At 46.3% G+C, this 15,805-nt stretch overlaps 1 protein-coding gene across 1 annotated transcript in view; it reads right to left on the bottom strand.

Moving 5' to 3' along the window:
- Positions 1-15,805, bottom strand: part of ADAMTS7 (ADAM metallopeptidase with thrombospondin type 1 motif 7) — a 57,151-nt gene that overhangs the window by 28,049 nt on the left and 13,297 nt on the right. The window contains exons 4-8 of the mRNA XM_018066125.1: positions 15,174-15,358; positions 9,644-9,727; positions 9,179-9,303; positions 7,693-7,842; positions 6,429-6,572 (exon numbers count right to left, since the gene is read on the bottom strand). Coding sequence (XP_017921614.1) covers positions 6,429-6,572; positions 7,693-7,842; positions 9,179-9,303; positions 9,644-9,727; positions 15,174-15,358 — 688 coding nt within the window. The remainder of the gene's footprint in view (positions 1-6,428; positions 6,573-7,692; positions 7,843-9,178; positions 9,304-9,643; positions 9,728-15,173; positions 15,359-15,805) is intronic.

Raw genomic sequence — 15,805 nt, 5'->3', positions numbered from 1 at the left:
TCTGCAACCTAGGATACTCTACACAGCAAAATTATCATTTAGAATAGAAGGAAAGAAAGAATTTCCCAGACAAGTAAAAACTAAAAGAATACAGCAATACTAAATGTATAATAAAGTAAATATTGAAAGGTCTTCTCTAAATAGAAGACTCTGTAAGGAAAATCACAATTAGAAAGTAAATCACTTAAATAAGCCAGTACATAGATCTAAAAAAAAAAAAAATCAAAAAATTTCTGTGAAAGAGATGATAACCACAATTAACAATAAAAGGATGAAATGAAGATGTAAAAGAGGACATCAAAATCCTAAAACGTTGGAGATGAGAGTAAGAAAATGTAGATTTTTTTTTTTCCTAGAATCTGTTTGAGACTATATGACTATCAGTCTAAAGCAAGTAGATACGGGAAGTGGTTAACATACTTGAAAAACAGGGTGACCACAAATCAAAAACATAGTCACAAAAAGCAAAGACCAAAAAGCAGCATAATACTAGAGAAAATTATCAAACAAAAAGGAAGGAACAAAAGGAAAAACAAAACGGAAGAATGAAAGGGTCAAAGAAGAAATATAAAGTCAATGGGGAAACAAGGTTTAAAATGGCAGTAAAACATATCTGTAAATAATTACCACAAACATCAACAGGCTAAATGCTCCAATCAAAATACACAGAGTAGGAGACTGATTTAAAAATAAAAAAAACAAGAAAACAAGGGACTACAATATGCTGCCTGCAAGAGATTTACATTAGGGCAAAGGCAACACAGAGCAAAAGTGAGGGAATGGACAGAGATTTCATGCAAAAAGAAATGACAAGCAACACAGGTCACAACACTCATATCAGAAAAAACAGACTTTAAAACAAAGGTTATAAACAAATAAGACATAGAAGCAATCTAAGTGAACACTGACAGATGAATGGATTAAGATCAGATGTGTGTTTATATATATGTATGTGTCGTATACACACACAAACAAAATGAAATACTATTCCTCCAGAAAAAGGAGCGCAAGAATGCCATTTGCAGCAACATGAAGGAGCTGGAGATTATCATACCAAGTGAAGTCAGAGAAAGACAAATATCATACAATATTATGTGTGGAATATAAAAAAGTGATACAAATGAATTTATTTATATAACAGATACAGACTCACAGACATAGAAAACAAACATATAGTTACCAAAGGAAAAGGTTTGGCAGGGAAGGATAAATTAGGAATTTGGGAGTAACACACATACATTACTATATATAAAATAGATAAACAACAAGGACCTACTGTATAGCACAAGAACCTATATTCAATATTGATAATAACATACAGGAAAAAAAAATCTGAAAAAGAATATATATATTCATATATATATGTGTGTGTGTATATGTATATATAAAACTGAATCACTTTGCTGTACACGTGAAGCTAACACATTGTAAATCAACTATACATCAATTAAAAATAAATTAAAAATAAATCAATTAAAAACAAAAACAAAGGTTATAAAGAAATATACTACATAATGATAAAAGGATCACTATAAGGAGAGGATATTACACTTTTCAACATACATGTACCCAATATAGGAGCACTCAAATACACGAAACACTAACAGACATAAAAGGAAAAACTGATGGGAATACAAGAATAGTAAAAGACTTTAACAATGGTTACATCAACAGATCTTTGAGACAGAAATATCAATAAGGCAAGAGATACTAAAAGATAAAACATAACAGTTACACTTGATATTTTCAAGATATTACATCCAAAAAAGGGAAAATATACATAATTTTCAAGTGCATATGGAACATTCTCTAGGACTGACCACATGCTAGGGCACAAAATAAACCTCAACTAAAAGCATAGAAATCATTTCAAGCATCTTTTCTGCCCACAGTGACACAGAAATCAACCACAGAAAAACAAATAAGAAAAAACCAATTACGTGAATAAACAATATGTTACTAAAAAACCAGCAAGTCAACAATGAAATCAAAAGGAAATTTAAAACCTTGAGGGAAATGACAATGAAAACACCATAATAAATCTATATGAGATGCAGCAAAAAAACAATTCTTAGAGGGAAGGTCATAGTGATAAAGGCCTTCTTAAAGAAACAAGACAAATCCCAAATAAACAACCTAACCCATTGTCTAGAAGAATTAGAAAAAGAGCAAACAAAACCTAAAGCCAGCAGAAGGAAGGAATTAATAAAGGTCAGAGAGAAAATAAAAATTGTTTTAAAAGTAGGGGGAAAAAAATAAATGAAACCAAGAGCTGGTTCTTTGAAAGGGTAAACAAAATTAACAAACCTCTGGCCATGCTCACCAAGAAGACAGAAGACAAAAACAAAATAAGAAATGAAAGGGGAGAAATCACAATCAATACTGCAGAAATATGAGCAATTATATGCCAACAAAGTCTACAGCTTAGAAGAAACAGACAACTTTCTAGAAGAATACAGCCCACCAAAGCTGAATCAAAAAGAAACAGGATAGACTAGTCAGTAGAAGTAAAATAGCACTCGTAATCGATAAAAACAACAACTCCCTACAAACAAGAGCCCAGGACCAGATGGCTTCACAGGTGAATTCTACCAAACATACAAAGAAAAACTTATACCAATCCTTCTCAAACCCTTCCAAAAGACTGAAGAGGATGGAAAACTCCCAAAGACATTCTATGAAGCCACCATCAACCCAATACCAAAACCAAAGACAATACCAAAAAAGAAAATTACAGGTCAACACTTTTGGTGAATATTAGATGCAAAAATTCTCAAGAAAATATTAGCAAACCAAAACCAACAACACATAAAAAAAACATCATGCACCATGGTCAAGGAGGATTCATCCCAGGGTCACAAGGATAGTTCAGCACATGCAGGTCAATATGACACACACATCAACAGAGGGCAAAAACCACATGATCACCACAATAGATGCAAAAAAAGCACTTTATAAAATCCACTCATGACACAAGTCCTTACAAAAGTGGGTATAGAGGGAATATATCTCAACATAATGAAAGCTATTAATATTTATGACAAACCCACAGCCAATATAATATTCAACAGTGAAAAGCTGAAAGTCTTCCCATGAAAATCTGAAACAAGGCAAGTATACCCAATCTTATCACTTCCATTCAATATAGTATTGGAAATCCAGCTGCAGAAATCAGATAAGACAAAGAAATAAAAGGTATTCAAATTCAGAGGGAAGAGGTAAAATTGTTATCATCTGCAGATGACATGATAGTATATACAGAAAATCCACACAAAAATTATGAGAATTGATAAATTTGGCAAGGTAGCAGGATACAAAAGTAACATGGAAATTGTTTGCACTTCTTTACACTAACAATGAAATATCAGAATTTTAACATTTCTTTTAAAATCATATTTTTAAAAATCAATACTTAGGAATAAATCTCACCAAGAATGTGAAAGACTTACATGCTGAAAGCTAAAAAACATTAGTAAAGGAAATTGAAGATGATTCAAATAAATGGAAAGATGGCCCAAGCTCTTGCATTGGAAGCACACCATTAAAATGGCCGCTCTACTACCCAAAGCAATCTATAGATTACTCATGACATTCCTCACAGAACTAGAACAAAAAATCCTAAAATTTATATGGAACCATAAAAGACTCAATTACAAAAGCAATTACAAAAGCAATCTGAGTAAAAAGAACAAAGCTGGAGGTATAACCTTCCCAGGCTTTGAATACTACTACAAAGCTACAGTAATCAAAACAGCATGGTATGGGCAGAATAGCATATGGATCAACAGAACAGAACAGAGAGCCCAGAAATAAAGCCACACACCCATGGCCAATTGATCTCTGACAAAGGAGGCAAGAATATACAACAGAGGAAAGATAGTCTCGACAGCAAGTGCTGATGGGAAAGTTGGACAGTCACACACAAATCAATGATGTGAGAACACACCCTCTCACCATACACAAAAATAAACTCAAAATAGCTTAAAGACGGAAATACAAGAGATGACACCATTAAACTCCTAGAAGAGAACACAGGCAAAGCCATACCAATGTCTTCTTATGTCAGTCTCCAAAGCAACGGAAACAAAATATTAAACAAATGAATAAAATAATGCCATTTGCAGCAACATAGATATACCTACAGATTATTACACTAGTAATTCAGAAAGAGACAGAGAAAGACCATATGATACCACTTGTATGTGGAATCTAAAATACAACACAAATGAACGTATCTACAGAAACAGACCCACAGACCTAGATAACAGATTTATGGTTGAAGGGGAGGGGACATGGGGAGGGAAGACTGGGAGTTTGAGATAGGCAGATACAAACCATCATATATACGGGATGGATGCACAACAAGGTCCCACTGCATAGGCCAAGGAACTATATTCAATACCCTCTGATAAGCTATAATGGAAGAGAATATGAAAAAGAACATATATATATATGTATAACTGAATCACTGTGCTATACATCAGAAATTAAACACATAAATCAATTATACTTAAATAAAATTTTTTAAAAAACAGTATGATACTGGCACAAAAACAGACATACAGATCAATAGAACAGAGAGCCCAGAAATAAACCCATACACTTATGGTCAATTAATCTTCAATAAAGGAATCAAGAATATACAATAGAAAAGACAGTCACTTCAGTAAGTGGTACTGGGAAAACTGGACAGCTACATGTAAAAGAATGAAATTAGAACATCTGTCTCAAACCATGTACAAAAATTAACTCAACATGGATTAAGGACCTAAACTGTAGTACCAGAAACCATAAAACTCCCATAAGAAAACATAAGCAGAACACCCTTTGACATAGATCGCAGTAATATTTTTTTTTGATCTGTCTCCTAAAGCAAAATAAATAAAAATAAACAAACGAGACCTAATTAAACTTAAAAGCTTTCACTCAGTGAAAGAAACTATCAACAAAATGAAAAGACAACCTTTAGATGGGAGAAAATATTTGTAAGACATGGCTGACAAGGAGTTAATACTGAAAATATATGAACAGTTTACACAACTCAATGTCAAAAAAACCACCAGATTAAAAATATGTTCAGAAGACCCGAAGAGACATTTTTCCAAAGAAGACACATGAAGAGATGTTTAACATCATTAATCATCAGAGAGATTAAAATCGAAACAAGGCATCACCTCACACCTCAGAATATCTATCATCAGAGAGAACACAAATAACAAATATTGGCAAAGATGTGGAGAAAAGAGAACCCTTGTGCACTGTTGGCAGGACTGTAAATTGGGGCAGCCACTGTGGAAAACAGTATGGCTCAAAAAGCGAAAAACAGAACTACCACGTGACCCAGCAATTCTACTCTGGGTATATACGGGGAAAAAAATGAAAACACTAATTTGAAAAGATGCATGCATATCCGTGTTCATAGCAGCCCTGTTTCTAACAGCCAAGATATGGAAACAAACTAAGTGTCCATGAACAGATGAATAGATAAAGAATACGTAGTAGATAAGGGAATACTGCTCAGCCACAAAAGGCATGAAATTCTGCCATTTGCAACGACATGGACGGACTCAGGGATTTTATGCTTAGAGAAATGTCAGACTGAGAAAGACAAATACTGTATGACATCACTCACATATGGAATAGAAAAAACAAATAATGACTACAACAAAAAAGAATCAGATGAGAGAATAAACTAGTGGTTACCAGTGAGAAGAGGGAAGGGAGGAAGGGCAAGTTAGGAACAGGGGATTAAGAAGTACAAGCTACGATGCATAAAATTACAAGGATATATTGTGTGTGTGCATGCTAAGGTGCTTTCAGTGGTGTCCAACTCTTTGTGACCCTTTGGACTGTAGCCCATCAGGCTCCTCAGTCTATGGGAGTCTCCAGGCAAGAATACTGGAGTGGGCTGCCATGTCCTCCAGGATATATTGTACAGCATAGGAAATACAGCCAACATTTTATAACTATAAATGGAATATAACCTTTAAAAACTGTGACTCACTGTTGTATATCTGAAACATATAATATGGCACATCAACTATATCTCAATTTAAAAAAAACTTGCACTAATCATTTAAATGTTTTGTCTTTACTTAAAACATTAAATAGTAAAATTTAAAATACCACAGCAAATTAAGAGAACACAAAAGAAAGGTAAAGCCATGTATTTCAGCGCCTTCAAGGGCCCTTTCTTTCCCGCTTTTCACGCCCCCGCCGGCCACATGGCCAGCTCTGCACCTCCTCCACCTTCCCTTCCTGTCCTGCTTTGGCTCCCGTAGCCCCACTTAATATCCTGCAGGGCTCCTCGCATCCCCACTCCTCTCCCCGCTATACTTCTGTGAACTCCCGCGCATCCTTCAAGGTGCTGCCCTGGCAGACCTCAACCCGAGCTGCTCGGAGGAGGCCCGGGGCTGGGAGGGACTTACTCGAGGAACCTGGTGATGTACTCGCGGCTGCAGCGGGACCAGGTGAGAGGCGCAGCGTCGTACAGGAGCTGTGGAGACATGATGAAAGGCCGTTTCCCAACGGGCTCACAGTCATTGCCGCTTCCGTCATGCTGAATGCCAAAACTGCGTGAGAGCACAGGCCCCAGGGGCGGGTGAGCCGGCGGGAAGCCCGCCAGCCCACTCCCTCCCTCAGGGGTCTGCGAGGTGCCGGTTCTGCCACCGAACCACGTGGCCAGGGGAAAGTCACACTCCACCTCTGAGCCTCCGTTTCCTTAAGGTAAAACGTGGGTGTGACAACCAGTATCCCCGGGGCCCTCCAGCAGCTGATCCTGAACCGAACCACAGACCAGCCCACCAGGGACCACACAGCAGCCCAGCGCCTGAGCTGAGCTGGCCAACAACAGCCCGCCAGGTGGCACCCAGGGGGCCCACGGTGGCCCCCGCAGCCTCACTGGCACCAAGAACAGTCTGACAGGGTTCCTCCCCACTCCAGGTCCTATCCAAGGCTGTGCAGTGGAGTTAGGGAGTCCCACACCACAGGAAAGGTCTCGGAGACCATCCTTGGAAAGACACAAACACAATCATGTGTGCTGAGCACTTCCTATGTGCCAGGCATCAGACTAAGCTCTTTTCAGAAACACTATCTCACTCAGTCCTCAGTGATGAGCCAACCCCTCTAACCAACAGCACTCTCTGGGAGCCTGCCCTCGTGGGCTCCCAGACCATCTAAGATGCTGCCATACTCTAGCTAAACAGTCCAGGCACAGATGGCTGAGGGCAGGGGCCATGCTTAGGCATGACAGCCTTACACGGAGGTGTCCAATAGAGGGAGCCTTTCACATCCCTGAATCCAACTCCCTCAACCAACAAGGAGCACACAGAGTCCCAGAGACGGCAGGGAACTTGCCTAGGGTCCCAGAGTAATTAGGAATGGGGTGGGAGGTGCAGGGACCAAGAGTCAAAAATGCAAGCACTGAGGGCAACAGGGAGGGACAAAGACCTGTGGTGACTTTCAGGCCCATCTCAATCCCACTTAAGACTTAGTCCTCTCCTGTGTAACAGGGAAGCAGCCTGGCTGTGGGGTGGGGACAGTGCAAGGACAGAATGTGGCTAGGTTGGGCTCATTCCTCAAGACAGGACTCCCTTCCCTGGGATTGCAGGGGCCATCAGCCTGGCTGGCTGGTGCCTCCAGGTTGGGAGGTGAGGTCGGGTTCTTAGTGTGGCAGTGGGGGTGGCAGGGTACCTGTGCCCGAGCTCGTGGGCCACGGTGAAGGCCAAGGGCAGGCCTGTGTCCTCGTTGATGTTGCAGCTGCGGTGTGGCTGGCACATGCCCGCCACGTGGGACAGGCCCAGGGTCTCACAGGGCTGGTTCATGGCCGCACACAGGTCCTTCCTGCACATGCAGAGAGAAGGGGGCCCTCAGACTGACCTGGCCCGGAGCCAGGCCCTCCCAAGCTGAGGGGGCCAGAGAAGGACCCCTGCTGACTCTGAGGGAGGGTGGGAGCAAGAAGGATGCTTCTCCCACCGCTCTCAGACCAGCCCAGGAGCCTTCGGGAAGCAGTGACCCTTATTCACACAAGATACCTCTCTGGGCCTGGGGAGCAGACCCATGCAAAGACAGTTTGGGTTACTACCCCAGTGAGAAGCTGCTGGAGCTCAGCAAAGGGAGATATTAATAACTCCACCTCTAGTTCAAAAATACTGCCTTGAACTGATTAGGAGTTGTCAGAAGTTGGGGTCATGTTGGAGTGGGGAAGTATGGGAGTAAGATTTTCTGGTTATAAAAGAGCAGCACAAGAGATCCTTCTAATGGAACCATTCCATATATAGACTGGGCAATGGATACAGAAATTACACGTGTGATAACATTGCAGAAGACTAAATATACACACAAATAAGTGTATGTAAAATCAGTGAAACCCGAGTATGGTCTGTGGATCATATCAGCATCAGTTTTCTGCTTGGGATATAACTACAGTTATGCCAGATGTTGGGGGCTTTCTTGGTGGCTCAGATGGTAAAGAATCTGCCTGCAATGCAGGAGTGAAAGTGTTAGTCCCTCAGTCATGTCCAACTCTTTGTGATCCCATGGACTGTAGCCTGCCAGGCTCCTCTGTCCACGGAATTCTCCAGGCAAGAATACTGGAGTGGGTTGCCATTTCCTTCTCCAGGGGATCATCCCAACCCAGGGATCGAACCTGGGTCTCCCACACTGCAGGCAGATTCTTTACCACCTAAGCCACCAGGGGAGAGCCAGGTTCAACCCCTGAGTCAGGAAGGTCCCATGGAGAAGAGAATGGCTATCCATTCCAGTATTCTTGCCTAGAGAATTCCACAGACAGAGGCGCTTGACAGGCTACAGTCCATGGAGTCACAAAGAGCTGGACACAACTGAGGGACTAACACTTTCACGTTCACACCAGATGTTACCACTGTGGGAAACTGGATGAAGTATAGACGGTACCTCCCTGTAGTATTTCTGACAACTGCATGAGAATTCACAATGAACAGCTCACAATGAACATTTACAGTAAAAAGCTCTCCCCAAGTGCTACTGAAATCCTGTCTTGGATCAAAGGTGTGGAAACCCTCCTCCAGATGAGGCTCCTGAGAGCAGGGCCATGTCTGCCCCCCTCCTGGGGCTTCTCCCCGAGGGTCAGGTGGCACCTCCCTCCCATGCAGGCTCTCCCAGCTGCACCCTGGGCCCCTCCCCTCCCAGCTGCCAGTACCTAGTGAGCAGAATGGCCGTGTCGTGGTGCAGCGGGTGGGCATCCCCCTTCATGTTGATGCTTTTCTGCCACTTGCAGAAGCTCCTCAGAGTGTTGTCTGCGTGGTGAGAGATCTTCAGGTCCTCCTGCGGGCAGAGAGCACAGACACTGAAGCCCTCCCCCAGAGCTCTGAAGGGTCAGGCCAAATTCTCCTCCACAGGAAGGCGGGGGACAGAGGCCCAGGGGTGGCAGCGGGCAGACCTGTGGGCCCCAGGCCAGTCTCTGGTCTGACCACCCCTCCCACAGGCATCTGCCAGAGGGGACCTAAGAGAGAGTCAGCCAGGGGTGGGGGTGACAGATGACACTGCTTGGGCCAAGAAGGCTCTGGCTGTGCCCTTCCACACAAGGTGGCTCGGGTGAGTGGCAGAAGGGCTCTGGCAGGCGATGCCCATCCCAGGGGCAGTGTAAGGTCACATGACTTCTCACCTCCTCATCTTCCAGCAGGATCAGGCGCACGATGGTGATGTGGATGGGGTTCCCGATGCTAGGGTCATGAAACAGACCGGCCACCTACCCAAGAAATAAGGGTCAGGCTGTCACCTCAGATATATGACACAGGCAGCCTCTGCTCACCTCCAACCCACCTGGAGGGATGCACACCCACGTTCATACACAGGGGAGCTCACACAGTACACGCACCCCATACATGAAAGTACTCACACCTGAACACATACTTCCCCAGCCCAGCATCGGCAGAACCTGGAGGGGACGAGAGGGCCTCCCAGGCTCTGGGCTCCCGAGCACCTGTTTGGAATCCTATTCCCCAGCTTGCACCTCCAGATGCTGGCTGGTTGGCCCATCTCAGGGCCCTCCTCTGTCCTGGGCTGGGATGGCCCTGCTGCCCCCTCTTGCCCTGGGGAGGCTGGGACCAGCATCCTATGAGTGAGCCCTCTCATGAGGCAGGAACTGGGCACAGCCTAGGGGAGGGATAGAGGCAGGCAAGGCCCATCTTCCCTGGGGCTGACAGCCATAGGGCCAAGAGGGCAGGTGTGCAGCCCCCTCAGAGGCCCCCAGAGCTAACCCCACTCAGCCCCAAGGCAGAAGGCCATCCCCAAAGATGAACAGTGTGCCAAGGTGCAGGGAAATGGCAGGTAAAGCTGTCTTCTCTTAAAGTTCCCTCAGGACAAGGAAGAAGCCAGCCCATGAGTGGAGATGGGGGTCAGAGATGTCAGGACAAAGATGTCAGGACACATCAGTTTTGAGTTGGCTTCTAGCAATTCCATCAGGAAAAATATATTCAAATAGGAATGGAGAAAACATGTACTGTTAAGAGGGCACAAAAGCCCCTGATAAGGGGATGAATCATACTTTCAGAGCTCAAGGTCGGGAATGGTGATGCAATAATGTGCCTCCCTCACCTCCACACACATGCTGGGTCCTGGGGGCCCCTCTGCACTGCCTGCCTCCCCCATGTCAACCAATTCTGCCTTCAAAATTTTGTCCTCTAGCCCATCTGCAGCCCTGCAGCCCAGCCATTTGTCTCTGAATGCAAACCCAATCACATTATGTCTTTGCTTAAAACCAGTGGGTCTTCACTGTCCACAGGTAAAGACAAATGTCCTAAGCCTGGTACACAGGCCTGTGTGGTCAGTCCCTGTCCACCGCTATGGCCTCACTCTTCACCTCAAACTCCCTCACTCCCTGGCTCTAACCACTCTGTCTGGCTTTCTCTCAAAATCCCAGGATCCTTCCTACACAGGGCCTTAGCAGATGCTGTGCCCTCAGCCTAGAACACCTTCCCAAATTATCTTTTACCCTTTCTCCAGCTCTCGCCCCTCCACCATGTCTTCTGAGAGCTTTTATTCTACCCAACACTCCCAAGCCACCATGAACCTGTCTTCTCTAGGACCCCCTCCATCACACTTTCACATTTATCAGTTTCATTCACATCTCTCTCCCCTTCCAGACCGTAAGCTCCATGGGCTCCCTCTGATCTGTCCAGGTTCCTAGCACATTATGGACTCAAGAAACAGTTGCTGAATGAACGAATGAAGCTCGAGCGCTTGTTTTTTCCAATGCATTATCTCATTCAAAAAAAAAAAAAAAAAAGTAAAAATGCAGAGTCCCCTGGAGAAAATCAAAAGAAAAGTTTTCCTAGACAACATGCAAGTGAGCTTGGCAGCAGACCCCAACAAAGAGGCTCCAAAGGAAGAGAAGCCCCTGAAGGTCTGCTAGGACCTGTCCTAGCAACTAGCCCACCTTATGTCCTGAGTCAGGGCTGGGACAGCTTCCTGCCACCAAAAAGTCCCCTCATTGTCTAGAACACTTTTCACTGTCCCCCAAGAAGTACAGAGGTGAAACATGCTGGGAGGTACTAGAGGAAGGCAGGGTCGTCAATTGTTGACTAAATCAACCAGTGAGTGTCTGTTTACGGCCTGAGGTCAGGGTGGTTATCTCAACTAGATAAACTATACCCAGGAAAGACAAGCCCTATTCTGGTGCAGGCCCAGAGAGCAAGCTGGGGTAGGCAGTGTTCATGAAAGTAAGATCTGGGGGTTACCAGTGACTACAAGCTCCCAATGAGCTAACAGTATGACAAGAGCCACTCAAAAAGGGCCCTTGACCTCAGAGCACATGAACAGAATTGGGGGTGCGAAAATGGGGGGACCTCTCTTGTTATGCTCGGAATAGACCTACCTGAGCTACTGGACTCAGACCTGGGTCTGGCACACCAACCAACTGGTAACCTGTAGGAAGCCCTTGTAAAGAGGGTGAGGCTGTCCTGAAGGTGACTGTGGGGCTGAAGAGCAGATATTCAGTAGCCACAACAGCAGCTAACACAGACCAAGCCTAACACACCTGGTCCTCACACCAGGAGCGTCACGTGCCTTAGCTCACTTAATTTTCACACCTCTCAGGCAGGCGTAAGTATCACCATCTTACAGATGGAACAACTGAGGCTCCAAGAGAGGCTGAATATGGGATCAGAGACCCAGATCTGATTACATCAAAGTTTCTGCTCTCAAGTTTGGAAAGCGCTGCCTGCCTCCTCTCTGACGGATGGATTCTAAACGTGTACAGCTTTGGAGGCTCTGAGGAGTACTGCAGTAAAGTTTGTTACTTTTTAGTTCTTTGGCCCATTTTTTGATTGGGTTGTTTATTTTTCTGGAATTGAGCTGCAGGAGTTGCTTGTATATTTTTGAGATTAGTTGTTTGTCAGTTGCTTCATTTGCTATTATTTTCTCCCATTCTGAAGGCTGTCTTTTCACCTTGTTTATAGTTTCCTTTGTTGTGCAAAAGCTTTTACTTTTAATTAGGTCCCATTTGTTTATTTTTGCTTTTATTTCCAGTATTCTAGGAGGTGGGTCATAGAGGATCCTGCTGTGATTTATGTCGGAGAGTGTTTTGCCTATGTTTTCCTCGAGGATTTTTATAGTTACTGGTCTTACGTTTAGATCTTTAATCCATTTTGAGTTTGTATGGTGTTAGAAAGTGTTCTAGTTTCATTCTTTTATAAGTGGTTGACCAGTTTTCCCAGCACCACTTGTTAAAGAGATTGTCTTTTCTCCATTGTATATTCTTGCCTCCTTTGTCAAAGATAAGGTGTCCATAGGTGCGTGGATTTATCTCTGGGCTTTCTATTTTGTTCCATTGATCTATATTCCTGTCTTTGTGCCAGTACCATACTGTCTTGATGACTGTGGCTTTGTAGTAGAGCCTGAAGTCAGGCAGGTTAACCCTGTGTTGCCAAACTTTCAAAAGCGCTATCTTTCTTCACAGAACATTAGCATCTGTTGGAACAAGTACTCCCCAGAATATTCTTTGAGAAATGCTACAAGGCAGAGCTTCCCAAGCCTGGGATCTTATTCTTAAGCATACATCACCATGTCCTTGGTACAGAGCTGACACTCAGCACTCATGTCAGCCTTACATGAACAAACATCTGCTCCAGGGGATAAAGGGGGTAGGTTCTCCTCACTCCCACCAACCTGTTCCCTCATCCCTCTAGCACACCCTGGCCACCACAGCTACCCAGCTGTCCCTCTCTGGGGCAGGCTAAGAGGCAGAGAGGACTAAGTGGGGCTTTGGAAGCAGATAAATCTGAGCTCCAGTCCCAGCTCTGCCACTCACTAGTTCTGCGACCTTGAGAAGTTCCTTGGACTCCCTGATCCATTGTTCCTCCAACTACACAATGGGGCTGAGGCTTAGATGAGGCACTGGGTGTGGAACACTGGCCAAGTAGCAGGTGTTCAGAAGCCTCAGCCCTAACACCCAGTCCAGCCCCCTTGGAGGCTGGCTGCCAGCCACCCATGCCCCTATCATTTCCTGGAGTCTCCCTGTCGGGTATCTGTCACTGTTAGCCTCATAGGTGCCTCCATTCTGTCCAGACCAATGCTGGACTTGCCAGCTCACGAAGATTATGTCACTGTCCAGAGCATGTGACTGTGAAAGCCAGACCCTCCCTCCTCCAGGGTGGGGCTCATAAGGTAAATGCCTGTGTCCTGTGGGCCTAGATTCTCTGGGGTCAAATCCTTGACCCCTGGCACACAGGGGATGTCACAGGGGAGCCTGGAGGGCTCAATACCATCCCACATGGAACACTCAGTAAAAGTGAGGCTGATGAACCCAGCCTTTGTGGCTCCAGCCAAGCTCCTAGGTCTCTTTCAGGCTGAGCCTGCGAGGGGAGGATTCTCGTGGCCTGCAAACCTGGTCTTGCCCCTCTACCCCACCCTACCCCAGCCAAGGAGCAGGGCCCTGCTGTCCAGCAACAATCCCTCTGGAACTCTGGCGGTTAGTGGCTTGTCTCCCTGGGCAGACAAGGCTAAGTGGAGGCTTGGCTGGGCTTTAGAGACCTCAGGTGCCAGGCAGAAGGCTATGGCCTTTATTCCATTAGGAGGAGGGAGCCAACATGGGTGGCCAAGTCGGGCAGGGACTGGCCCAGAGCTGAGCTTGCCAATGCAGACTCGAGCAGTGGGGGCATGATGGCCACAGACAGAGCTCCTTCCTTTCTCTGACCCTTGGCTTCATGGCTATAAAAGAAGTGGCCAGACCTTAGATGACCCAGAGCATGCACTTCCTTGAGTGTTTTAGGGGTGAAAGGCTGATATGGGGGAGGTCACAACACATGACACTGGCCACACCAGCTGCAGGGCGCACATACCGGGCCTGCTCTCAGTCACCCAGCCCAGATGGAAAACCATGCTGTTCAGTGGGTAGCCTGCTAAGAATGCCAAGGGCAGAGATCTCTTCTTCCCGGGGGCACAGGAGGCAGCTCGGCTGCCTGAGGCCTCCCACCTGCACAACATGGGGCAGCAGCTGGGAGGGACTGGCTCGTACTAAAGGAGTGGGAATCACCAGCTTCGGCCTGCCACAGTGCCCCAGGTAGGACTTGGGAGATCGGGGCTCCTGTCTGGCTCTGTCCTGGCCTAGCCTTGTGACCTGGGAAAGTCAGTCACCCTCACGGGGTCCAGTTATTTCGACTGTCCTATGGGATCAAGAGAAGTATGCCAACCCTATTATACCACCCAAGTACTACTGTCATCCCCAGTTCACAGCTGAGAAAGCTAAGACAGGTAATATGGCTTGCCCAAGGTCACAGGTCCTTCTAACTCTAATGCCTGCTGACAGCTCAGGCAGGGGCTCATCTGATTGGGCATTTCCATGTCCCCAGCGACCAGCCCAGGTCCCAGCACAGGGAGGGAGGTGCTTGTTTAGAGTGGTGTGGATGGGCCAACCAGTCTACAGGCTCCTCCAGGCAGGTACAAGGTCGAGGTTGCTTCATCCCCTCTTCCCCTCACTCTGGTCCTAGCAGTGGGCAGAGGCTGCTGAGCCAGTGGGGTGCCATGACCTCCAGTGGTGTCTCACATCTGCCCAGGTTCTCTCCCAGTGACTCAGGAGCTGGAAGCCTGTACCCAGCATGGAGCCTGGGGTATGTACCCTTTGGGATTCCCCAACACCACCTCCTGGCAGCCCTCACCACCCCTCCCCCACCACACGCCCCCTGCGGCAGCCTCACCATATTCATGATGGTCAGCACGTAGCTCTCGACATTCGGCTGCCCGTGGTACTCCACCATTTTGGTGTCGGCTACCACCAGGGTCTCCACCCACTTCTCTTTGCTGACCGAGCGCTGGTATCGACGCCTCAGCCGCTGCCGCCGCTGTTCCCAATGCTCCCGCTGGGGCTCCAGCTCTGGAAACTCTGTGGGCCCAGAAGGGGCGGGGGCTAGCTGCCAGGAGGCTGGCCCAGGACACACGTCTCAAGGACCTCTCCCCAGTGAGCTCTCTCTGGGTCAGTGGGAACAGTGCTGGGATCAGAGACAAGGGACCTACACTCCCAGTGTGACTCTGCCCGACCTGTGCTGTGTGGCCCTGATCTAGTCACTTCCCTTGTCTGACCCTGGGGCTGCCTGACAATAAATAGATAAGCCTAGCAGCCTCAGAGGATGACTTTGATGGGGCTATGAACACGGTGAAGCACTGAGCCTGTGAGGCGAGCTCCTGGGCCCGTGTCTCCCTATGCTGATCCACCCGCGCTGGGGGTAAGTACCTCCCAGCACACACAGACCTCTCAACCTAACCCCCAGCCTGGGGAGGCTGGCCAAGAGCCCAGCCAGCTGACCTCCCTGGAGACCTGCCCCACTGCCCC

The sequence above is a fragment of the Capra hircus genome, chromosome 21, assembly GCF_001704415.2.
Source record: "Capra hircus breed San Clemente chromosome 21, ASM170441v1, whole genome shotgun sequence".
Lineage (NCBI taxonomy): Eukaryota > Metazoa > Chordata > Mammalia > Artiodactyla > Bovidae > Capra > Capra hircus.
This window is presented reverse-complemented; position numbering and strand designations above follow the sequence as displayed.